At 40.1% G+C, this 24,370-nt stretch overlaps 2 protein-coding genes across 5 annotated transcripts in view; one reads left to right on the top strand and one right to left on the bottom strand.

Annotated features, from left to right (window-relative positions):
* The window catches only part of POC5 (POC5 centriolar protein), a 30,385-nt gene extending 28,723 nt beyond the window's left edge, over positions 1 to 1,662 (top strand). Inside the window, exon 13 of the mRNA XM_057363818.1 lies at positions 1,510 to 1,662. The gene's annotated coding sequence lies outside the window, so the exon portion shown is untranslated. The remainder of the gene's footprint in view (positions 1 to 1,509) is intronic.
* The window catches only part of ANKDD1B (ankyrin repeat and death domain containing 1B), a 30,198-nt gene continuing 5,872 nt past the window's right edge, over positions 45 to 24,370 (bottom strand). For 2 of the 4 annotated variants that reach the window (XM_057363823.1, XM_057363821.1), the window contains exons 2-15: positions 23,988 to 24,091; positions 21,870 to 21,968; positions 20,086 to 20,184; positions 19,891 to 19,995; positions 18,183 to 18,281; positions 16,487 to 16,585; positions 14,538 to 14,636; positions 13,530 to 13,628; positions 11,892 to 11,990; positions 8,027 to 8,125; positions 5,240 to 5,335; positions 2,441 to 2,633; positions 1,656 to 1,787; positions 45 to 1,330 (exon numbers count right to left, since the gene is read on the bottom strand). In XM_057363823.1, the coding sequence (XP_057219806.1) occupies positions 1,272 to 1,330; positions 1,656 to 1,787; positions 2,441 to 2,633; positions 5,240 to 5,335; positions 8,027 to 8,125; positions 11,892 to 11,990; positions 13,530 to 13,628; positions 14,538 to 14,636; positions 16,487 to 16,585; positions 18,183 to 18,281; positions 19,891 to 19,995; positions 20,086 to 20,184; positions 21,870 to 21,968; positions 23,988 to 24,091 (1,481 nt within the window). In that variant the 3' untranslated portion in view covers positions 45 to 1,271. The remainder of the gene's footprint in view (positions 1,331 to 1,655; positions 1,788 to 2,440; positions 2,634 to 5,239; positions 5,336 to 8,026; positions 8,126 to 11,891; positions 11,991 to 13,529; positions 13,629 to 14,537; positions 14,637 to 16,486; positions 16,586 to 18,182; positions 18,282 to 19,890; positions 19,996 to 20,085; positions 20,185 to 21,869; positions 21,969 to 23,987; positions 24,092 to 24,370) is intronic. The other 2 variants (XM_057363824.1, XM_057363822.1) reach the window with 2 other exon arrangements.

Below are 24,370 nucleotides of genomic sequence, written 5' to 3'. Positions count from 1 at the left end.
TGTCTGAATCTCTTTGTTTAATCCCASTGATACTGACATCTATGTTCAAGAGAAAATGAAGTTTATTTTTCTTACAAGTACTTTTAGTTCCTTATGCAAGTAAGTGTAGTTGACATGCACCTTTAGTATATCCTACAACAGTGTACTTTAATGAAAAACAGCATGGTGTATCCTTCACACTCAGGGTCCAGATTGGGCCACATAAGATACCAAGTCAATCAAAGTCTTAAATATTTTAATTTTCCAAGCTAATGTTGCAGAACTCGATCAATATTGTTGGGTTCCAAGCATTTRTGCTTTAGATCCCTTCTTCCAAAACATTAGGATTTACCAGCCTATTCTTTATGCTCCCGGGATGCTCTGCACTGCATCAAAGAAGGCAGTTTGGAGTAAGARATCAGACTAAGATGACAGATCACCTTTCTAGCGTAAACGGTAGTATTCAGTGCAAAATAATGCTAGCTATGTGCAAACAGAAAAGGCAATTCTTCCATTACATGATWAAACTATTGCTATGTTATAAAGATCACAAATATAGACATTTACATAATTTTTCCRATATTACATATATTCAGTAATAAGAAAACCTTTAAACATATTCAGCAGGACACTACCAAGTATTAATTCAAAATATGAGCAAGAAATAGGTAAATAATTTCTAGATGTGTTAAGTATTAATATCAAATATTCTTTTTGGAGTGTTATGCCATGATAAAAGACCCTCCAGGCAGCCAYATATGGTTTTACACATGACATTTATCTTCACTACATAGATCAAATGCTGCAGAAGAAAGATTTTTCATAATCCTGGAAAAAAATTATAAAAATCTGAATCCCAAATGAGACCAGGTGCCAACCTATTTCTGGAAGTGTTAATCAATTTATACAYGTAATTTTCACTTACTAAATTTAATTTCATGTAGAAAACATTTTATTTACATTTCATGACAAACATAAAATAGTTTAATTTGCAGTTCCAATACAGAATTATTTTATCAATGTTAGGTCAGAAAATTGKAAGTGGTGAGTCTTGCTTAGCAGTATAATCATAAACTACAAGTCAACCATTCACTCTTAATTTCTTTAAATTGCTGCATTAAAATGCTGCAAGCATTTGAGAAAGAATTAATAATTTCAGAAGTGCAAGTTCTTCTAGGCTGGAAAAAGCTTTAAAACTTCAAAAAAGGTTTTTGTTTCCCAAAAAGGTATTTGAAAGCCACTTTCCATCTGGCATGTAATTCTATCATATAGACCATGTTTTATTGATGAACTCATGAAATTGCACATTTCCTGGAGTCCATGCCAATGCTAATTGAAGCTCTGATCTTCTCTGTAAAGTAAGAAAAAACGCTTGCTGTGCTCTGCTTCACACAAGGTCAGACTAACCTCTCTGAAGGTGTGGCCTGTTACAWTTTAACCAGTGTGCAGCATAGAGGTGGGAAGCAAAGTTTGCACTTTTGTCTTCCTTTAGAAACCTCAAGTCTCACATAAATGCTTTTTCTCAAGCAGCCTCATCCCTCAGGAAGGGCAGTCCCAGAAAAGAAGAAAGTGTCATCCAGCCCCGCCCTGGCCACACCTTCCCAGCGCCAGCAGGGACCTCGGCACGGCACTGCAGTCTCGTGAAGGACACTATAATGTGCTCTGTATCAACTTACCAGCYAAGGGCTGAAATCCTGCTTCCACCAGATCTTCATATATGTGTTTGACAGGATTCTGATGAGCCACCAACATACCATGTAACCAGATGAGCAACATTCTGTTTCCATGCTCTTTGTAACTTTTTTTCCCTACACAATACACAAAGTATTTGTTCAATGTGCTGGAAACAGTGTATTTTGTGCTTCTGCACTTTTAAGAATTCCAAGAGGTTTTAAACCTACTCATTAACTACCTTTCCCACCTAGAAGATAAATGAAGACTGAAGCTTACAAAAGTTTAAACAAATATTCTTGATTAACACTACTATTAAGAGATAACACCTAATACATCTTAAAATTAATTTTTCCTTTCRTTTTTTCCAAAGCTGTGGAAATACACCCTGGAGTAGTAGTAACAAGTAGAGCATGTGCTGTAGAAGTATTGTTTTCCCAGCACTTGAGAGGCCTGAAACCAGAAACTCCTTTKTCATGGCAGCTGTGCAGACAGAGCATGAGCAAGACTTTTGTGTATCATGAGGTTCCCCAGGTCCTCACTTGCAGCATGACCTACAAGATCCTTCTATGATGGTAATGGCTTCTAGTTTTGATCTACAAAGAGGATGGYTCCTTCAGGCCAGGAAGGAGAGTAGAAGTGTCCTGTACTGCTACAGCACTGCTTACCAGAAGCCAGGGACAAGGTTTGTACCCCTTCACTATGTGATGCTCASATAGTTTAAAAAGCACACTGCCTCATGGCCTTTTTTTATCCTATATATTATGTCTGGCTATTCAGATACTGTTACCTGTCCACTGTTCTTCGATAGCCTTAATTTGTTCATCCGTGAACTTCCAGAACATGGCCATTTTTTTCCATTCACGGGGTTTTAACTGGTTATATGCTAGATTCCAAAGGGAGGAACGGATTTGCTTGGTCTCTATACTGTGATCTTGTTTGAAGGACACACTGAAGTCTGGCCCACGAGCACTCTGAGCTAGCTGTGTATGAAAAAGAAAACAGATGATACATTTTGTACCAGAACTGGGAACCTTTRCTCAGTGAGCAGAGTCCTGTACAGCCAGGTGTAACTACTGACAGATGATTTGCTTAGTGCCAGCTGTAAGGAAATTGGGTGTGGTTCATAGAAACCGAACTGAAACAAAGAGYTTCTGTGTCTGTTGTGTGTTACCAAGTTAATTGCAAAATTAGCCACTTTTTCTGGTATTTGATACACAAAAGCAAAGTAACAGCCTTGTTACTATCAGCAAAGTAACTATTGTGCCAGCACTGCTGTTCTGTTTGGCTCTGTACATGTCATGTTTATGTCAGGTAACTTCACTTAGCAGAAGCGGGGACTCCCAGATCCTTTGCTGGCAGCATCAGCCATCAGGTTTATCATGGGAAGCCTCATTCAGCAAAGTGTCTATGCACCACTATGCAYATGTGTGTTGAACATGGATCCAGTTGTATTCTAGCATAAGTAAAATCAGACAGAAACCAAAATCATGTGGATTTTACCCTCCAGGTTAAACGAGATGTTGCTATTGTATGCTTGGCTCACCTGAAACAGGAGCGGTGGGGTTGCCTCCTGTTTGGGCACCTTGGCAAAAACCCATGTCAATCAGTGATTTCAGCCCTAGCTAAGCACTGCCCAGGGAACATTCCTAGGTAAGCTCCATCTATTTCTGTATTTCATTATGTTTATGTATTAGTCCTGTTTCAAATCAATCTTCAAAAGGAAAAAATTATTCGGGAATTTGATAGAGGGTTACAAAGCAGATACTAAGCAAAATAGTAAATGGTGTATGCCACATTTTAAAATGCATAAAGTGCTTCATTCCAAATTAAATTCAGAAAAATACAGCAGGGTTATTTCCTAGCCTTACAAGAGACAGGCAAAACAAAGTCTCAGCTGAGTAACTAAGCATTGTCATATATGTTTTATTCCATTCATCTGATGCAAGCTTTATTTCATATTTCCTGACACATGCAAGGTAAAAATTAGGACTTTCTACAGGACAGCTTCAGGGTCTCTCTGATTAGATGCTTTTCTTGTGACACTTTAATAAAAAGAACTTTAAAATAATTAATTTTTTTTAAAAGCCACAGGAAAAAAAACTCAAGCAAACAAAAAAAAAACAAAAAAAAAAAAAAAAAACCCTTTTGCAGCAGCACAGCTTCTCTTTGCTGCTAATTGTGTTTTGAGGCAATGTCAAGGTGGGATAGTAACACTGACCTGAAATCCAGTAAAACCCAGCCAATGATGGGGAAGGTTTGGGTAGAAAAAAGGGCAGAGGGATGACACTCACCCTTTAGTATCATGTGCCCTTCCTCTCAGATACATGACATTTCCTTTTGTGGCTAATGCTTTGTCACAAATGGTAAGTCAGCTGAATGTAACAAAAAGACAGTCCTTAAAACAATGGTTCAGAATGCATAGTTCCCTGTATGGTAACACCACCTGAATTGCATCACATTCCACAGCCATAAGAATTAAGATGTTCCACGGGCTGCGCTCTCAGCTTCAGGCAACAGGATACAAACACTTAYGTTTGTTTTTCCCAATATTTATGGTGCTTTTGCAGAAAAGCATCTGCTTAACACCTTTTCTTCAGTAAACAGTGTTCAGTAATTGAAAATTCAGTAAACAATGGCAAGAGGTTGAGAACACTGTGGGCTTACTGGTGTCAGACTTGTCATGGCAACAGACCACTTCTAATTCCTCTTTAAACAGAAACAATAACAGACCTGACAGCCCCAGCTGACCTGGTGCAAATCAAATGCACAGTACAGAGTGTTCATGGAGGCATTTTTTGCAATAATTAATCTAGACCTGTGATTTACCAGCCCTGTAACATTAAGTGCCATGGATCTGACCTCTCGGGGCAGGAGCAGGGTGGTAAAACTGGCTAATTCCTGTATGTGTTCTGGGACAGGATCAGTATGCTTGTACACTTGGCTAACTCAGCAGGAAGCAGGAGTGAGAATGAAGACACAAATTGATATGGCAGTTACTTGTAGCCTGTAGAGAGCCTTTAACTTCAGAGAAGCCCATCACTATGCAATCTATTATTTCAGTAACAACTAGGGAAAGGTAAGAAATTCAGATAATCTAAGCTGTATCCTTCAGCTTGTTGCTGAGGTATTTTCAATTTCATTGATTTTATTTTATAATTAATGCAGAAGGAACAGAAGAGGGAGCTCCTGCTGAAGTAGCTGAGGWCTTGCTAGCAAAGGAGTTACAGACATCTACACTGTTATTCTTCAGCCACAGATTTTACTGTATCAAAGGATCCAGGAAGTAACATGGATCCATGTTATCCCAGCTCTAATGCTGATGGCACAGTTTGGATTTGGCTTAGAATCTCTCTCCATCCCTTTATGTGTAGAGCACAATGCAAGAAAATCTGAAAAGATCTTACAGTTTTACAGCTAGTCAGGAGTAAAACCCGGATGGGCTAGACATTTTCCTGTTCCCAATCCTAACTTTAGTTCATGAAGGCCAGTCTTGCATCCTGCCAAAAGGATTCATCTCAGATAAAAGGCACTTCAAAGTCAGAATTAGGTTTTCCCTGAGGTGAGTGCAATTAAAGATGCCTCTTACCTGTTTCATGGCATAATACCTTTCTGCTTTAATGATCATATCTACAATGAGAGCATGATGGCTCCTTGATGCCACGGCTAGTGCAGTTTTTCCATGCTGAAAGCAAAGACCATGAATAATAACGTTATCTTGGGTAATTCTATCACAGAAGAAACATAGAAACTGTTTGCAGAGCCCCGTCCCCATTTTTTTTTCTTTTTTTTCTTTTTTTTTTTCAGGAAAAGATATTTACTACAATTTTATGGCTTTTGGGAAGCTACAATCAAAGTACCATTCTCTGCATGAGCTGTATCCCATCAATGCAGAGGTGGTCAATTTTCTCCCACACTGAACTCCCCACTAAAGAATTTCTGGTGAGGTACATCTGCTTTCAGAAACCTGCCCTCAGGCTGCTGCATACTTGATGCCAGCTTGCACTCTCCAGTCACTGCTTCCAAGTTCATGTAAGCCCAGGCATCACAGGCTGATGTGGTCAGCTGACCACAAATACAGTCCATTCCCATGCTATGATTAAAGCATGGTTATTACCAGCATTTCAGACGGATTGGCTGGTAAGTTTGGAAATCTACAGCTTTAAGGGCAAACCTGTTCCTTGTTTTAGTTGGTAAGAGAAGGTGGATTATAGAATGAAAAGAGAATGACTTTCTCATGGCAACTGAAAGGAGCACAACCATAGTATGATGTTTCATGGGTATAGAGGGAGTCACAATTATTAAAAGACATTGCTTTAATTCCAGCTGCAGAGGTTTGCTCAGTCTACCTGAACCCATCTCTCCTATTAGCACTTCAATGTAAAGGCATCACATTGGCTCTAAAGGGTTTTCTCTGCAACTGTCTATTTTCAGCAGATCTACACTGAGTGCAACTGCCTTGGATTTAAATATTCAGGGTGTTCTCCATGTAACAAATGTGAAGCGTTCAGAAAATTAGATCTAAAAGAAGCTAATCCCTTAATTAGAAGGTTCATTAATTAAATTACAAGGTATTTCAGCTCTCCAGGTAGAATAAAGTTCCCTAATACATACCTTTTGAGTTCTAGCTCCTGGCTCTACTCAAGATCATTCTAATTAGCCTGTTTTTAGAAAAGCAACACATTGGAARCCAAGGAATTTACACTCCATTCAACTTTTAAGGCATAGGCATACTTTATACGAGAAAAGTCCAGAGACCACAAGASCTCCTTGGGCTCAGCGATGGAGGGGGCTCTGCATTTTACAGAGGGAGTGGATAAAGAGTTTCTGTATCTCAGTGCAGACACTGCTGCCATCCTGCATGCACATTTAGCACAGCAGTCTTGCATACAGRGAATTCTCTGTGCACTATCACTCATAACCAAAGACAGTTTTATCTGCAGTTGGGATGAAGGAAGAGCTCCCAAGAGAGCAGATGCATGACATTCTCTGGAGATGGAGGGCTTCTACTGCCAGRGCATGGAGGTCAGGAAAACACTGTGCAATCAAAGCAGGTTTCCCTTCTTCRTGTCTGCTGTTCAGCAAGGGCAGTAACATTTTTGGCATCTCAGCACAAATCAGTTMAAAAAGCAGTGTACTCACATATGTTCCCAGCAGTGGCATGGTCTCAGGGGTCATCCAAAAAATAAGCAAGGAAAAATCTACTCCAAGAAAYAAAACCAATGCAGAACTTGTACCACAACTTGTACTGGCTCAGAGCCAGAATCTCATAACAAGTCTGAACCCTGCCAGTGTTGCTGTAATACCAGGGCACTATCTCACAYAAACACTTGTAAGATGCTTAAGATCATAGGCAATAAGTAATTTTTTGTGTCGGCTCTTGGAATACAAATACATTGAAAAAATTTCCCACTAGCTAAGGTTCTGTTTAAAGTGGGCAAGTTTTTGTTCTGGGTTGTTCCCTACAAGAACTGCAGCTCTTAGGTGAGTGTAGGCATGATTCTAAATGGAAAGGCTTAACTGCAATGCACCATCTTACCTCAGCTTCCCAAAACATATCAGCCATGCACCCCACACTCAGAGCCCTGGGCCTCATATTAGGCTAGGGCAAAACAAGACAATCCTAGTCCATAAAGCTCATCTTCTCCTAGGGACAGTTTTGTGCAGGAAAGTTACTTCTTAAAGTTACTAAAAGGCTAGACTGTGCTCATAATAAATATCAAATCCATCAATTCAACCACACAGAAAATCAAGAAAAGTGGTAACAGTGTACAAGGAGACACTCAATGTTGCAGTAATTTAGCAGAACTTGTAAAGAGTGGGTGTGGTACTCTGTCCTTTCAAATGCACTTCCCCAGCGAATTTGCTTTGGTACTTCTTCCAGACATCGCCATTTTTCCTCTATCCTTCCAGGCCAAACATCATCTCAGGGTTTAAGTATCCACCTGAATGGATCTGGAATGTCACCATGATTCCTCTGTGACCYGGAATACTAAAGGGCAAACTCTCCTTCACTGCAACTGGTGAAGCTGCATCTCTCCTAGCAATGAGCCTGGCTGCAGTTGCACAGTTACAGCAGCCATGGGCCATTTTCCCCTCTGCAAACCTAGTCCTTTTTTTTCCATGAGAGGTCTCTGGAAGCAGAGTTTATCCTTCAAACCATGGAGCTTGGAAGTTTTACAGCTCCTCACCAAAACCATTTCASATCTCTGTAAGCTACAGGTATAGCAGTATTAAAAGGGCACTTCCTTTGTAATTAGCTTTACTTAGCAGCTAACACAGCTGGCAACATGTGCTTTATGCACCTCTGTAAGGAAGGCTATAAAACAAAAAATAAAATCATGTCATCCTTCCAYGTACGAGGAATGCTTTTTACCTTATCCACAGTCTTGAGATCRCAGCCTGACTTCAGCAGCACATCTACCAAGTCCACATTGCCAAGATCAGCTGCCAGATGTAGAGGAGTTTCCTGCCTCTGGGATTAAAGACACCAAATAAACACCAAATCAAGTCAAACTCACTCCTAGAAGCAGCATGCTCACAGGCTGAATCTAAAATAGATTCACAACAAGAGGTGACCTTGGTGAGAAAATACTGAACAGAGGAAAAACATTTAACTTTTGAGTGATCTGCCAGTTTTGTTTCAGGCAGACAAGACAGCATATGGGATCTCTGCAGGAAAACCAGGCAGAAGTTCCATCTGGCTCAGGAGACAGTGGCTCTTATGGCCCTCTAATGTACTGTAAACTAACAAACTCTCTCACTTCCGCTTAAAGCAAGGTATTTTGGACAGAGGGCTTCATGTGGCTGCCAACCACACCTATATTATCCTCTCAAGTAACCTTTTCTCTAATGAAATTCATGCCAAGAAAACTGGACATCCATAATTTTCAACAGTACATTATGCCACATCCACAACCGAGCTTTTTAGCCAGCCCTGCCACAAAATGATGATGCATAGCAGAAGCCTACCTGATCCATAATGGGTTCAGTGAACCTTAACACACATTAAAAAAATACCCAAAACAAAACCTTTAAACAAGACCACACCATAACACGAAATGCAGCAAAAAGGACATTCAGCTTCAAGTAAAGCTTTGGGTCTGAAAGGAAGGTTTTGTAGTCTCTGCATAGCTACATATACCCAAATGTGTATTTATTTATTCTTCCATAGAAATTAGAATAAAAAAATCCAGACATCTGTGGGTATAATGCAGTAGCAAATAAGACATGGAGTCATTTGTGGAAGTCCTACATATCTGGGAATGTTCTTTAGTATGTTTCTTGTGACACAACCTCCTTTTAAGTTTAATGTTTTGTGCCTGTGCTTCTATGACATTTCAAGTTTACATTCTGTAGGTCTGGTTAGGGAACTTTTCTGGCCTTTAGATCTTAATTTAAAGGTTTGCACATCAAACACTAAAATCTTACACACCAAGAAACACCAGGCTCAGGGTTYCACATTAGTCTCATCAGCTAATTTAGCAGTTTATGCTACGATCACATGATCTCATATATTTACCTTAAATTTATTTTCCATRAATAACAAGTTGGCATACACCCTACTTTCTTATCTGCAGAAATTTTGGGATACATATGTACCTACTATATGTAACTTCAGGCAAGCTAGAGACTAAGCACAAAACATTTCTAAAAGATGTGTTAAAGAAATTTACAGAATTCTCTATGTGGCAGAAAATCTTATCATTACATTTTACTCCAGCCACAAATGACATCCTCTGTCTTCCACAAAAATGTGTATAAATTGATCTCAAGCAATAAAATGAACAATGGGAAGGGGTGAATGACAAATTTCTCCAAGACTTGTCACTGTCATGGGGAGCACCCCTACTCATTATGAGGAGACCAGGCTGCATTTCYCCAACAGGGAGCCACAGTGCCCAGAGTGGGATTTGGCAGACATGCTGGGACAGTCTTTCTGCAGCTGAGATGAGGGCTGATGGGGAGAGGGAAGAGAAATTCTCCTTGAAGTGGCACAGGTAGCAGGCCAGTCTGCGCACAGTTGGACCATTGGAGTCTGTGAGGGTCAGGGGCCAATGTATGTGAGATCTGTAAAATATTCTGCCATATGGGCCATGGACAGTGGATGTCACTGAAATTTTTGGAGGCCTAGTTGTTGGCTAGATCACTGTAGTCCAGTTCTACCACCACTCCCTCACATATTGGATACCTTCTGTGGTAGTCTATTTGCCTTGCTGGTCTACAGTATCTTCTTTGAGGAGACGCTCTGCATTCATGCTCAGGAAGAGTMTCTCCGGAGATTTATGAGTGCTTGCCTCTGTTCTGATCCCTCTGTCAATCCCTTAGTCCCTAGAGATGGCCCCTGGCAGCTGAGCTTCCCTACCTTCCCAGCACTGGGGCAGTCARGTAGCAGCGTGCTCACCTTGCTGATGGATGAACACTTGCTGCCTAAGAGGTCACTTAGGGATGCACACCTCAGGGATGCCTCTGTCGTCATTCTTGTCTTTTGGCTCTCCTGTCCTGCTACAGGCCAGGCTGCCTCTTTTGAATCTTTACCCTTTTGCCCCTTAGGTGGAGCTCCTCTTTCTCTTTCTAACCAAATCAATATCCACTCACAGCATTTCTCCTTGAGTTCAGGCACAATTATGGTATTTGGAGGCTGGGTCTCCGGTTAAGCCAGTGTATGGCACCTCCGAATAAGTGACCTTTTCACTGTCTATGGGTGTCTTTAGAGCAGGAGACCTTCCTAGTACCACTTTGTGTGCTCGTTGATGGGGAACCCTGGTTCTCTTTTGAGGGCACTGGATGGCAGCTCAGTGGGCAAGGACCAGGCCCAACACAGCTTTAGAAATCCCTGTGTTTCTTGAGCACAAGCAAGGCCCCCCCTCCTTCAGATGGTGTATGAATTAGTTGGAACTACATTCCTGCTAAGGTGTGAAATCCCAAACTATTTGAGACAGTAACAGCCCCAGGCATGTGGCCAATTCCTGCCACACACGATGCCACCTGAGAATCAACTGCCTCCAGGTGAATCGCTGTGTGTCATTCCCAATTAGTTGTTTAATGTTATGAACAATAATCARAACCATGCTCACAGCGCACACTAGTTTGAATACTGTTTACACGGGATATTCAAGGAAAAGAGTATTGTTACAAGAAGGTGGGAGAGATGACCTTGAAGGAGAAGAAGGGGGAAGTGCCATTTATTCCTCTCTCAGCAAAGTACCTCTTCAAGGAGGAAAAGGATATGGTGTAACTGTTGATTTTTTCCATGAGATGGTTCCCTGAGTACACAGATAGCAGCACTGTAGGGCCCAAAAATGCCACATCAGGCACAAGCCAGATCTTTTATCRTCTCTCTACAGGCAAAGCAATACAACATGATACACAGCACAGCAAAAGCAGAAAAGGGTCATTAATAATTGTAGGAGGTTTTGTACAGCAAAAAGGGATCAAGCATGATAGCACTGAAGTAAATACAGCATAGGTCAGGGGTGGATGTGATTTACCATGAACTGGTCTGATCTACAGGAAACTGGCCAACAACTAACCAGGCCTCCAAAGACCACTGATACCAAGCAAGGCCAAAGAATCCTGGTAAATCTGAGGAAGACAGGTGTAGGTGTCCCTGGATGGCCTTTAACCACCATCCTTTCAGCTAACAACTGAACACGCTCAATGATTGCACACTTTGTCATTCAGTGTTGCTGTGCTGCTCAGCTCTGCTCTGCTGTGTCCYCTCCCAGCTCCCTGAGCACCCCAGTGCTCCATTTAGCTGGGRGCAGAGAGTGTGAAACAGASAAGGCCTTGATGCTGTGTAAGCACTKTTCAGTAACAGCTTTAACACCAGTGTTTTAGGAGAACAGTTTTTTGTCACAGATCTAAAACACACCACACCGGTTGCTTTAAGGAGAAATTAACTTCTTTCCAACCAAATGACACTCTGCACTGGGCTTCCCTCTGAAGTCAATACCAATGAGTCATTTCTGTCTTTTATTACACGTGAACCATAAGACTCGAACTCATTACCCACACATTTTCTGAGTATACAGCACTGTGCTATTCTTACCTTGTTCAAACAATATTAGCACAACATGTACCAGTGACTAATACATATGTACACACACACAAAAAGATAAGGAGGGAACTGCCTCTTCCTTCCTAATTTTTTTGTGCTTGTAAGGAAAAAAAAATTCATGCAAAACTCATGTAATCTCCCTTTTACCAATGAAGTTGTATTAATTCCCAGGTTTTCTTACGTGATTTAAGGAGTTTATGTCATGATTGGCATCCAAAAGGCTTTTCACTACCAGTAGATTATTACTGATGATTGCTAAATGGAGAGGGGAATTCTTCTGCTGTAGAAGGAAAATAATAAATTATTATGCTTGGGTATATTATTACAAGTTCRTGCAAACAAGAGGTTCTTATTGAAGCCCTCCCCTTTGTGAAGGTGACATGCTTTAGCAGAGATTCAAGGCTGYAGAAATCAAACCTGGATGTGTGGAGATATACCAGAGGTGGCAGCCTAGTCCTGCAACACCCACAGCAGCAGGTAAACAGCTGAGAAGACCAGAAATGCTGAGTGAATGGGGTGTGCATCAATGTGCCACCACTTAGGAATGCGGCAAGACACTCCTCTTTAGTGTTCCTGCCTGGGTTATGCTGCTGTCCTGACAACAGAAGGATTAGGATTTCTGCTGCCTCAGAAAAGTGGCTTTGCCCTTGCCTGAATAGCCTGGAGGCAGACTCATTCTGTATTCAGTAAACAGATGTTGAAACCTACTTTCCAGGAACAAACTCTTGTCACCTGTTACTGCTGGAAATGTTTTTCCTACTACACTGACCTGCCGTCATATTCATAAGGAGCAAATTAGAGATAATAAGAAATTCAGGGTGTTTATGTGAGCAATTATTCATTAAAGTAACTGGGGCACAGATCCAACGCCAGTCAAAATCCACATTTGGTAAGACCACTTTGCATGTTGAACCTGKGACTGTTCAGCTTCTTGTGAAATACAGCTGAATAATAATCCCATATCAGTACCATTCATGGGTGCCAGGCACCAGTTCAGTGGCTTTATAAAACATAGCCATTTCTTCAGAAAAATAAAGCACGCTGTTATGCAACATTGTCCTGGAAATATTTTCAAAATGTAAGTTACAATTTTATGAGTTCCTTCTGCTACAGAAAACCAGTGAAAACAAGCAGGAACAACTGCCTGACCTTTAAATCATTTCAAGCACATCATAAATTGTTATTGCTTGATAACTTTCTGCAACAGGCCAGTGATCATGGCATAAATCATGAAGTCCAGATTCTATATTCATCCTGTACTGCAGAAGTGGAAAATAATTTCTTATTCATAGAAAATCGCAAATATCTGTAATATCTAAACTAAGAGAGGATTTGGATAATATAAATACCTTCTTCTTTTCTAATCCCAAAACAGATTTTGGCATGCAGATTTTGAAGGCACTGAGAGTGCATTTCACTGCAGAGGGTGAAAGCACTGAAGTGTTTATGTGTATGTAAAGTTTAGTTATCTTTATTCAAAATCAGTTACGAGTGTTGACTCTTTCCCCAACTACTGCTAAGCTCCAGCAGGATACTTTGCTCCCCTTCTCCAAATGCCTGGCCCTTGGCTTAGCCTGGCCATGTCTCCTCTGCAGTGCACCAGCCTGCTCAGGCACTCACTGGGTTGGCAGCAGCACCTTGGCTCTGTTGGTCTGTGCATGCTGCTAATAAGCAACAAGTAATCAGCAACAATCCAAGTAATAATGTGCACAGGAAAAAAAATCAAGGARCTACTGAATCTCACTCAGCTGTCTGAATTCCCAAGGAAAGACAGGACAGGCTGAGCAGCAGCAGAAGAATTATTCTGACAAACACTCACCTCGGGTTTAGGAACCAGGTCAATATCCTTATCAATAAGAAAAGTAACCAAGGATAGATGCCCATTCTGAATTGCAACCTGCAAAGCATTGCTATTGTTCTGAAAGAAAATTTTTGATAGACAACAAAAACTTACATTTTCATTCCTGGAAAAAAAAGCCAGTATTAAAGAGAGCTATAAATATAGGATAATCTTCCATTTAAATTTGTGTTGTTATCCCTTCCACCAAAAAAACACTTTGAGAAAACAGTACAAAATTAAGTGGATCAGCACTTAGCATTATGTTTTTGTCAACAGTGAAGGAAATTCCCACTTTTACTACATCACAACAAATGTACTAAAGAACACCCAATATCCTATAGCCCTGGTCAAATTCTCTTAAGAAAGAGACAGATCAGCATCATCATCTATACTGTGCCATGGACAACAACAATGCCAACATGTCTCCTAGTCTGTTAGTTAATTAATCAATAGAAACATAAATATACATAAACCAAGAGAAAATAAATTTATAAAAATCAATGGAAATCTTTATACAAAATAATTCTGCTTAAAAATACAAGTTCTCGGTCTGCTGGGATCATAAACTTCTTGCAGCAGGCTAGCCAAGGCCATTCAGCAGATAGGAGTTGGATTGAAGTTTAAGAACTAGATGTGGAGAACAAGCTTGTCATCAGATCAGTCACACAGGCTGCCAAAAAATAGGATTTTCAGTTACCCTAGCTAGCTACATTCTCTTGTCATATGTTGTATAATTGGGCATACAGGAAACACAAAGCTCCACCACAGCACTCCATCAAATAAATCTAATTTTCTTTCTTCCTATTTTTCTTCCACATTGGTTTCACTCTTAGTACTCCCTACATTCCCTGTTCTGTTTTTTTGGTCTTTCCTCATTTCATAAAAACTTACCAAGCAAGTATCTTTAGTTAGAAAMCAGGGAAAAGAGAATATAAGGTCCTTCCTACAGTCTAGTACGTCCCACTAGGAAGGATACTGTGTACGTACCTTTGTGAAAACATTGATGTCACTCCCTGCCTCCAGTAAGAGTTCAGCACATTTTTCATGACCTCCTTTAACAGCCAAATAAAATGGAGTTTCTCCATTCTAGACCAAAAGAGACAAAATAAATGTCTGTTCCAATCTAAGACTGAGACACAAAACACCTCTGGTGGGCTCCACCAGGCTCATCCAGCTCAAGAAAAACAGGGAGAGGGTCCCAAGAGAACACAACCTGAATGCTCCTAAATTAACTCTTGAAGGACATGGCAACTCATAACTGTTAAGTGAGACAGGATGTTTATCTGGACAGATGTACAGTAAGGTCTGCAATAGAGAAAATTATATAATAAATATTAATCATGCTGTTTTCAAAGAAGACTGCTAGCAAGAGGCACACAGAGAAGGGCGGTGAGCAGTGATTGCTGCCATTCAGCAGCAGGCAATACCTCTAGATGCTAGTACATGCAGTAAGTACCAATTTCTGTCAGTACAACAATTTCAGTGGATTTCTAACAAATTTTCAACCTCAAGTGSTAGTTATAAGGAGAACTTTTAGCAGAAATAATCCTATTTCATATTTATTTCAAATCTTTTCACATTGAAAGAGTCTCCATGTCTCCACAGCAAGTCTCCATAATAGGTTACATCAGGTGCACCATGATCTAATTCCTGCTTCTCAGCACCTAAAATACATAAAGGTTTAATGCAAGCTACTCTGGTGTTTCAACAATCACAAAAGAATCAATGACAAAGAATCAAAGTCCTGATTATTCTTTGTTTAAAATCCTGACACCATTAGTCTGGTAAAATCAGTATATTTTAGTACTTTGCTCATACTATGGAAAGAGACATCTGTTCATGACCAGACAAGAACACCTTGTCATCTGGATGACAAGGTCTCACTGACAGCCACACCAAGAGAGGGGCACAAGCAGAACAAGCTTTGTGCGCAGAAGCAACATTCTTAGGCAAGGCTTGGAAACACGAGGGCTCCACTTTTCAAAAAGGCTCATGTGCCTCACAACTGGAACAGCTGAAAATAGCAGACAAGCTGGATAAGAGGGAACTTCTCAACTCATCAATCTGCTGCTGAAAAAGGAAGAGGAGGCCTTGGGTAGGAGTTACTCATTTTGCCCACTGGCCCAGCAGAATAAATCATCAGCCACATGGCAGGTTCCCGCAGTGAGCATGCCGGACCACAACAAAGGAAATGACCTTGCCCAGTTTGTTCCAGCTGCCCTACAGAAGGAACCAAAKGGACAAGAACCCTTTGCAAAGCAAGAACGCTGAGATGAGCAGTTAGTGTGCATTTCCTTCCTCCACTGCTTGTTCAAGTCTTAAAACAAAGCTCACAAATATATTAACTCAACCTTCACAGCTAATATGCAAWCAATGATTATGCTGGCTGAGGTCACCAGCACTAATCCAGGAAAGCAAAACTGGATAGGGAGTGTCTGCAGCCAGTTCCGTGCAAGCATCCGAGTTCAGATGGAGAAGATACAAATCTGAGACCCCTTTGCTGAGGTGCCTGTGATGGTAWGTGGTTGGTACGTGAGTGGAACTGTCACAGTGAATAGACTGAAAAGCATCAGAAGTGTTCAAAGTGAGATGAACACTGGCTTAAAAGGAATGGGATCACATGGCTAAAAATGCTGGGTGACAGAAAGCAAGGGAGGTTAAGGCTTTTGTCTGTTTTCTTCTACCAGTAGCTATGCAAGGGCATGCCAAATGGAGGGGAGGATGTGAGGAATAAAGGACAGAGCAAGAGACACTGAAGGGGTTAATGGAGGTTAATTTATCGGACAAGGAACAAGAAAACAGAATGTGAACTTACTAGGAAACAAGCAAAATTAATGAAGTCTACTCAGTGCCACATCTATTAGTTTCAAATTTATTTTTTAGAAAATTATTCATATCTCTAACTTTATTTCTTTCAGTAGTTTCAGTGTACATACCTGATTGAGGTCATTTATTTCCTCCCACTGTTCAAGCAGAATTTCTACAACTTCACTGTGACCATTTTTGGCTGCCAAATGCAATGCTGTGTTTCCTTCCTTGAAATTAAAATGTCAAATAATATATTTTAAAACCCAGACAAAGACATTAAGTAAAACCAACACAAAGCCTTTGTTTTTCTACCTACAAGTCTCTTTTACGTACAAGGAAAAGGAGACAGCTCCACACAGYATGTTCCAAGGTTCAGTCTAATCTGCAAAGGGCCTTTTCACAAGTATGCAAACATTGCTGATCTAGTCAGTAGTCTGAAAACTTCAGTGTATACAGAAAAAAGACCTGAAATTCTAACTGCTAACGAATTTATCAGAAGAAAACTTCAGGCACCAATTCCCCCAAGGATGGGTGCTACACCAAACCCCCAAGACCACTGATTTATAGATTTTAAAAACCCAGGTCAGCATATAGAAATTTGTCATAGCTTTGAATCAACATTGTAATCTTCAATCTGTCACCATCAGTGCAATTCAGTGCAATTTCTTTCCAGCCAATTAAGAAACACAAAACGGAAATAAAACCAAAACCAAAAAACCACAACACTGAGCAAATAAAAACAAAGAGCAACCTCAGGAAGACCAGCAGGTTTTGAACTAATAGAAAATGCTAGCATACCAAATAGTATAAAAATGGCTAAAAACTTAGGAGAAAAACTCTAATCCTCAGAAAAATGAGAGTCTAGAACAGTTTTTCATTCACAGCATTGAGTGGGAAAAAGTGGGAATCCTTTTTAACAGTGATGGTTACAGTGTGGTTGGGTTTAGTGACCCCGGAAATGAGTTTCCATCCTGGCTTCTTACCTAATTTGCAGTACCCCAGCATCTACCTCCCATTGTTGCTGTTTACACCTCTAACCTGCTTGATGTCTGGGACAGCACTACCTTTCAACTGCTAATAAACTGCTTGGCACAGCAGAGCTTTGGGTGGCACTGCAGCTYTTAAAATATTACCAGAATATCAAAAAACCCAACATCACTTCCTGAATGCTTACTTATGTGGTTTTGTAAATGCAGTATCTGACAATTTCACAATTTTTAATGTATTTCTCCCTGCAACGCCTCAGACGCAGAGAAATACCAACTTGCTTGTTCCAGAAATAGTTAAGTAAGGAGGAAATAAATTTAAGGAAAGACTTTGAAAATTACTAATATATTTTAAAGTACAGTGTTAGAGCAAACTCAATCAGATTGAAGTGTTAAGATGCCTCTGAAAAAAAAAATAGGAGTTTATTTGCATCCTGAAATATTTAAACACCTTTGAAAAACTGGTCATGCAGGACTTAGCAGTGACACACAGACACAGCCAAGCAGAGTGAAACACTGGGAAATATGATCTCCCAGTACAGAGGCTGACACCTTCATCACCAGGCTTTTCCACTTCTCTCAACAGACAGCATATGCTAGTCTTGCTTTGCATGAATTATTAATGTGTGTGGATAAGTCTCCTGGCAATCATGCCACTGTCTCCCCTTTATCACTAAAAAAATCACCATCCTTTTATGTTTGTTGGTCCCAGATATCACTACCAGCACTATAACATCAGCACACTCAGATATTCTGGCTGTGTAATAWCTACAGTGAAATAAAATTACCTTTCATAAGCACATTTGTAGTTGTACTTCTGTGAAAAATAACTATTTACCTTATCCTTTTCAGATGTAAATAGCTTCAGAGCAATCAAATTGTTTATCATGTCAACATGGCCTTTTTCAGAGGCCAGAAGAAATGGCTTTTTACCTTTCTAGAAAAAAATTATGGAAAGAAACATAGTGTTACAGAAAAGTAGAAGTACTTCTAGTTAATAGATATTTGGAATGCGTATGTGTATGTGTATATTCTACATAAAAATTTATATATCATATATAAGGAGATTAACAAAACAGTAGATATATAGAAGATAATTAAAAATATACTTAGTGTTAATAAACAGATCCTACGTCTTACATACCCTGAATAAAACATATGAAAGCTGTTTAGAAATAGTAAAAAAGTAGAAAATACACTCAAAATATTTTAATCCTGTCTTTTCTCAGTATGAAAATATTTAGCAAAATAACTGTGTCATTAAAGGTCTGAGGATGCTTAGAAACAGGCAACAAAGAAATTGCAAGATTTATTTCTGTTGGGTGATTTGTTTGAGTCAAATTCTGCAAGCACAGATCAGAAGTTTGATCTCAGAAGTTTGATCCAGGAAGGTTGAGTTTAGCACTGTATATTGTGGGGGTTTTTGATGGTGTTAAAACTAACAGAACTTTACAAACCGTTTAAAAACTCAACTGCAGAAAGTTATCTTGACACAAAACCTTACCACTGTTCAGTTAGTGAGGCATAAAACCAGCTAGCTTAAAAATGGTTTCATATCATACCTGACAGTGGCCTGTATAAATGTCTAGGAAAAAAATGCAGACAACTAATACAGAACCATGATGCAACCTCAACAAAAAGAAGATGCTTCCCTGCCTTTCCTTTCCCAAGGCCTAAAATATCAAAGATATGTTTAGTTAAATTAACTCTGTTTTGTCAGATGTCGTGTGTAAAAAGAACTCAGAATTTTGTGCCATTGGGTCCACAAAATTCAAGAATCTCAGAAAAAAATAGGGGAGACTTTTTTCTTTTGGTGTCAGATCTCATACGAATAAGTTTTCCTGATAAAAGGAAAAGATAAAATATCTTACTTAATTATGTAATGATTAAACAAGATCCGAACACTGTGGGATGAAAAAATAAAACCACAGAAAAACTGAGGAAAAAGCACTGCTGGCGAGTCAGCACACCTCTGTAGGATGCCTGCATGCAGCTCTATATTCTACCTTGATGAAACATGGCCAGGCACTTCAYGCATCTGAGGAGCAAATGATGCCTCTGTGAAAATGTATTTGAGAAAGGCTGGTCACTGCTGTGGGGAGAATGCACAAGGGGAGACACAGGAGGAGATACAGGAGGAGACACAGGGGAAGGTACACCCACAGGGTGACCACAGCCCATGGACGAAGCTTTCTGGAGCAGAGGAAAATAGTAAGAAATAAAGAGCAGGAAAAAAGGAATCCACTGTGGACGGAACCCAACCTCCTCTGCGTCCCACTGCCTCACCACAACTGAGCACCACATGAAGGAAAAGCAAGAACAGCAGAGGAGAGGTGTCTGCAGTCCCACTGAAATAGCCAAAGAGGGAGGAAAGGCATTTCCCATAAGTGCTTGTCTGGCTGTTTCTTTTACCTGTTTCTCAGTGTCTAAGGCAGTAAGTCAAAGCATATGTAACGGTCCATAAATAATTCATTAAAATTCCCCAAGTCAGGATTTCCCTCAAAACAAAAGCCTCATTACATCAAAGAAACAGCAACTCACTGTACCCCATCAGGTTTGTTCAAGTCATTCAGATGAAGATCTTGGAGAAAATAATCAACTATTTTAACGCTGTTGTTCTGAGCTGCAAAGTGCAGTACATTCATTCCTTCCTGAAAAATGATAAGTCAGTCTGTAAGAATGTTTGATTTTTTTCCAACATAAACATGTTTAGGGTTGGTAAAAATTTGTCATCAACAAACCTCATTCCTAGCCTTTTGATCAGCACCTGCTTTAACTAAYTTTCGCATTATATCCAGATTTCCAGTCCAAGCTGCGAGATGAATCACTGTCAGGCCATGCTTCAAATAAAATGACAAAGGCAGAAATTACCACCAAAACACCTCAGGGCAAWTTTTTTAACATCTTTTTGATCAATTCAGTGTATTAGTAGTTTCCAATCTGCAGGTTTTTAGAGAAGCAATGTTAACACCTGCTAGTGTGGGTGGTATTAATCTACTTAAATTAAGCTAAACATAACAGAGCAAGACATAGCTAAATGTTCAATCTGCCCTCTTCTTGACAGAAGGTCTGGCATCTCCAGAGAAGGACTGATCTCATTTTAAGATGGGGGGATTAAGCCCTACTGGAAATCATTTTCTCTCTCCAGAAACCATGTAGCCGAGGGTGCAGTGGATGACATTTCAGGTGATGATATGCAACGACTATATTTCCATGAGTCACCATAATTTTCCACTTAGGCTTCTTTTTAAGGTTCTCTTCTCTCAAATTCTCTCAAACTTTTTTCTCTTATAGGAAAAAAAGAACCCTGTTTTTAACATCTTAAAAGCAAAAGCACTATCTCTACTCTGTGCTGATGTGGCCTCACCTCCAGTGCTTTAACCCGTTWTGGGTGCCACAACGCAAGGATGTAAAGCCTTGCAGGATGTGTGTCCAAAGAGGGTGACAAAATGRTGAATGGCCCTGAGGGGAAGTCACATGAGGAGTGGCTGAGGTCACTTGGTTTGTTCAGTCTGGAGAAGAAATTRATGGGGGGACCTCATTGCAGTTATAACTTTCTTGTGAGGGGAAGAGGAGGAGCAGGCACTGATCTCTTCTCTGGTTACCACAGCAGGACCAGAGGGAATGGCATGGAACTGTGTAAGGAGAGGTTTAGGTTGGATATTGGAACACCTCCTCATACACATGTGTTGCAGTTCTCATCATTCCAGAGGCTCTACTTGGGTCTCACTCCAGCTTATCAATGTCTTTCCTGTATTTGCAGAAATCGTAGTGGAAAACAGTGGAGGACAATATGGAATATGCACCTGGTATGCAGGCAACACGAGAAATCTAGGCTTGGRTAAAATTTGTAGCTGTGGCTCAAAAGTCTGCCCTGAAAAACCTTCCAAGCTATGAAGAGCTGGAGGTCAGTCACAAGCAATGCACACTAGGCATTCATCCTGGGTCCAGCATTATTTAACATCTTCACCAATAACCTGAGTGAGGGGAAGAATGTACCTGCAGCAAATTTACAGATTGGGAGGAATGTCTAACACACCAGGCTGGTGTGCAACCATCCAGAGAAACCTTGACAGGCTGGAGAAATGGCCTGGTGAGAACATTATGAAATCCAAGAGGGAGATGCAAAGTCCTGTACCTGAGGTACTGRGCTACTGACTGGGGCCTGGAAAGCAGCTTGGCAGAGGAGGACCTGGGCTCCTGGTGCAGAGTCGAACATGAGTCAGCAGCATGCTCTTGCAGCACACAAGGCAAATAATATCCTTGGCTGTATTAGGTAAAGCACTGCCACCTGGCCAAGGGAGGTGCCTTGTGCTCACTCAGATATGAACGTTAGCCAGTACTTGGGGCAACGTGATTTTCCTCTAAAAATACTTTTTTYATATAAACATGTGCAGTTCTAAGACAAACCAGAGTTTTTACTGCAAACTCTTAATTTTGCACCATTGTGACCACAAATATCTACTTTTCCTTTTCCCCGAATGTGTTCCTATACATGTGAATCAAAACAAGTAAGCCAACTTACCTGATCTGCCATGTCAAGTCTAGCTTTGTGATGAAGAAGAAAATCYACCACAGACAAATGGCCTCCCGCAACAGCAAAATGGAATGCAGTGCGCTTCAGCTGGAATAAGCAAAGCTTTGTTTRTTAGATCTGTAACGCAGTTCTTTTCCCTGAGCAGGTGATCCAGATTTTGATTATTTTGATTACTTTAATGATCTCTGATTATTACCAAATGTATGAGTAAATATATACATTTTGTATTTCTCTTTCATCAGTCACACTTGGTCTTTAGCTAAATTTTTTGTTTCCTTGGATAGAATTTAGGTATTGATCTTAGAGAATTCTTGTAAAAACTGAATGATTTAGTTGGTCTACATAGTATTCAATGAAACATCAAAATGGGATTAAGTAGTCAAACACTGCGTAGGAGAGACACATGCAGTACAAGAAGCATCCTTGTTTATTATTTTATTGCATGGTGTGATTTGAAAAGCTGAGGACTATATGCACGCAGTTAGATTTGCTTTTGACTAAATCTSTGCAATGCAAGCTGAGATTTCACCCTCACTCAGTGTTAGTCACCTTCTCACACTGAGTCATTACCTACATAAATCAAAGCTACCACCTTGCATACAGTGAGTCATTTTACAGAGGTGAATAGGCTCAGTGGTTATCAGGAAGACTTCCATAAAGTAATTAGTGGTGTATATTTAAACAGARATTTGTTAAATTGAATCAAACTTCAGTGGATAGTTTTGCTTTCAGTTAAAGTGGACATAACTTTGTTTAACATAATTCACTGATAGTTCCCACACAAAGATGTCTCAGAGATGTAACCCACTAATTTTGTAAGTTGGTTTGGATTTGTTTTCTTATGCTTCTCTGCAGATCACCTGACTTCTACATGTATAAATTTAAATTTACAACTGTATGTATCAAAAGCATAAAACGGTGGGATTTAGAATGAGTATTTATGTCAGAAAAAAACCGCTCATACAGAAAGAGCACTATCAAAACCTTACCTTTTGACAGCCTTTCTTATCTGGTTTGRGAATACAGGGGCAGGAATGATCGACATGAACAAAGGGAATGGCTTTGCCAGCATAAACTACACCCCTACCAGGACAATCAATAACACCCCAGTAGCTACAGTACTAACTCTCTCATAATGTAGGTCTAATTTAAGGATGACAAACTAAAGTTTCAAACGAGTGGACTGAAAATGTATGTAGTTTAATTTCCTGAATTCTGGAAAGCAAGAAGGAAGCAAGAACTATTTTTGAGTGACTTTTTAGAGTATAATGAAATTGATGAGAATACTCTCAGTAGTAGAAGTATACTCAGAAGAAATGTCCTTGTCTGTTTCACAAAAAAATCAAGGAATGCACCATACTATCTTCTCTATTTCCCAATGGGGGAAACTTCATGTGGGCAYGGGAAGCAAATTTTTTCAGAACCCAGGATTAACACTGGATTTTCATGGCCACATAATTTATATGCTGTAACTGAGGGCACTGAGCTGTTATCCCAAACTCCTGCATTAATATCATGACTGCTGCATTGCTGTTGAACTACCTCTCATGTGGAACACAGTGCTAAAATTTTCTACTGTGAAGTATACATCCTCAGATTTTAGGCCTAGAGTTGAAGTCAGCATAAGAAATGCATTTTTGTGTATCTAGGGWAAATCTGAACTCTAAGCTCAGACTGGAGCCAGAGGATGTTGTAGAATACTCCCATGGTTCCATGCAAACCAAAGAGCAATACTTCTCTCCAGCAACTTGCAATGCTAGCAGCATGAATAAATTCTTTAAGCGACTCTGAGGCAAAGTCATCACACTCAGAAAGATGGACAACTTGAGAAATTCACTGCCAAAGAGCTCTGAGGAAACACTAGAGCATGGCCACAATTGAGAAGTCCTTAGGTCCCAATGTGATACATGGGCTACTGGCTAAACACAGAATCCTGACAAATCTACAAATCCCAGTGTCTGGAATGGCTGTATGATCTTCATCAGGTCCTAGAGGGCACTTCTGCAGSCCCACCACCTTGCAGCTGAGGGGCATGCTGGCATTCCACCAYGCAGCCCCGAGGAGTCACCCTTCAYATCAGAGACCTATCAGGCACTTCATACTCACAGTATCTACAGCATTTATATTAACATTCTTTTTAAACAGCTTTTCCATGATATCCAGATTGTTCCTTTTAGCRGCATACTGAAATTCTCTCTCATCTGGCAATACTGTGGAAAAACAGAATAAATAAGTTTGTATTATTAAAAAAGTAGCCATAAYCAAGATAAAGGGTGATGATACTGTTTTTAATCTCTGTTATTTGTACTGACTTAATGTTATGAGAATCACTTGCTTCTCGTCATCAAAGTGTTTCATGACTATGTTTTTCTCCTTTAGAGACATATGGTTGATATCTCGAACTTCAACTTTTAAGTGCAAGAAGCACATGGAACACAACATAGATTAGCAGAGTTTGCACTCACAGGAACAGTTTATTTATGAAGCTC

This window comes from Malurus melanocephalus, unplaced genomic scaffold (assembly GCF_030028575.1).
Source record: "Malurus melanocephalus ecotype Western Australia unplaced genomic scaffold, MMel_1.1 scaffold_31, whole genome shotgun sequence".
Classification (NCBI taxonomy): Eukaryota; Metazoa; Chordata; class Aves; order Passeriformes; family Maluridae; genus Malurus; species Malurus melanocephalus.
This window is presented reverse-complemented; position numbering and strand designations above follow the sequence as displayed.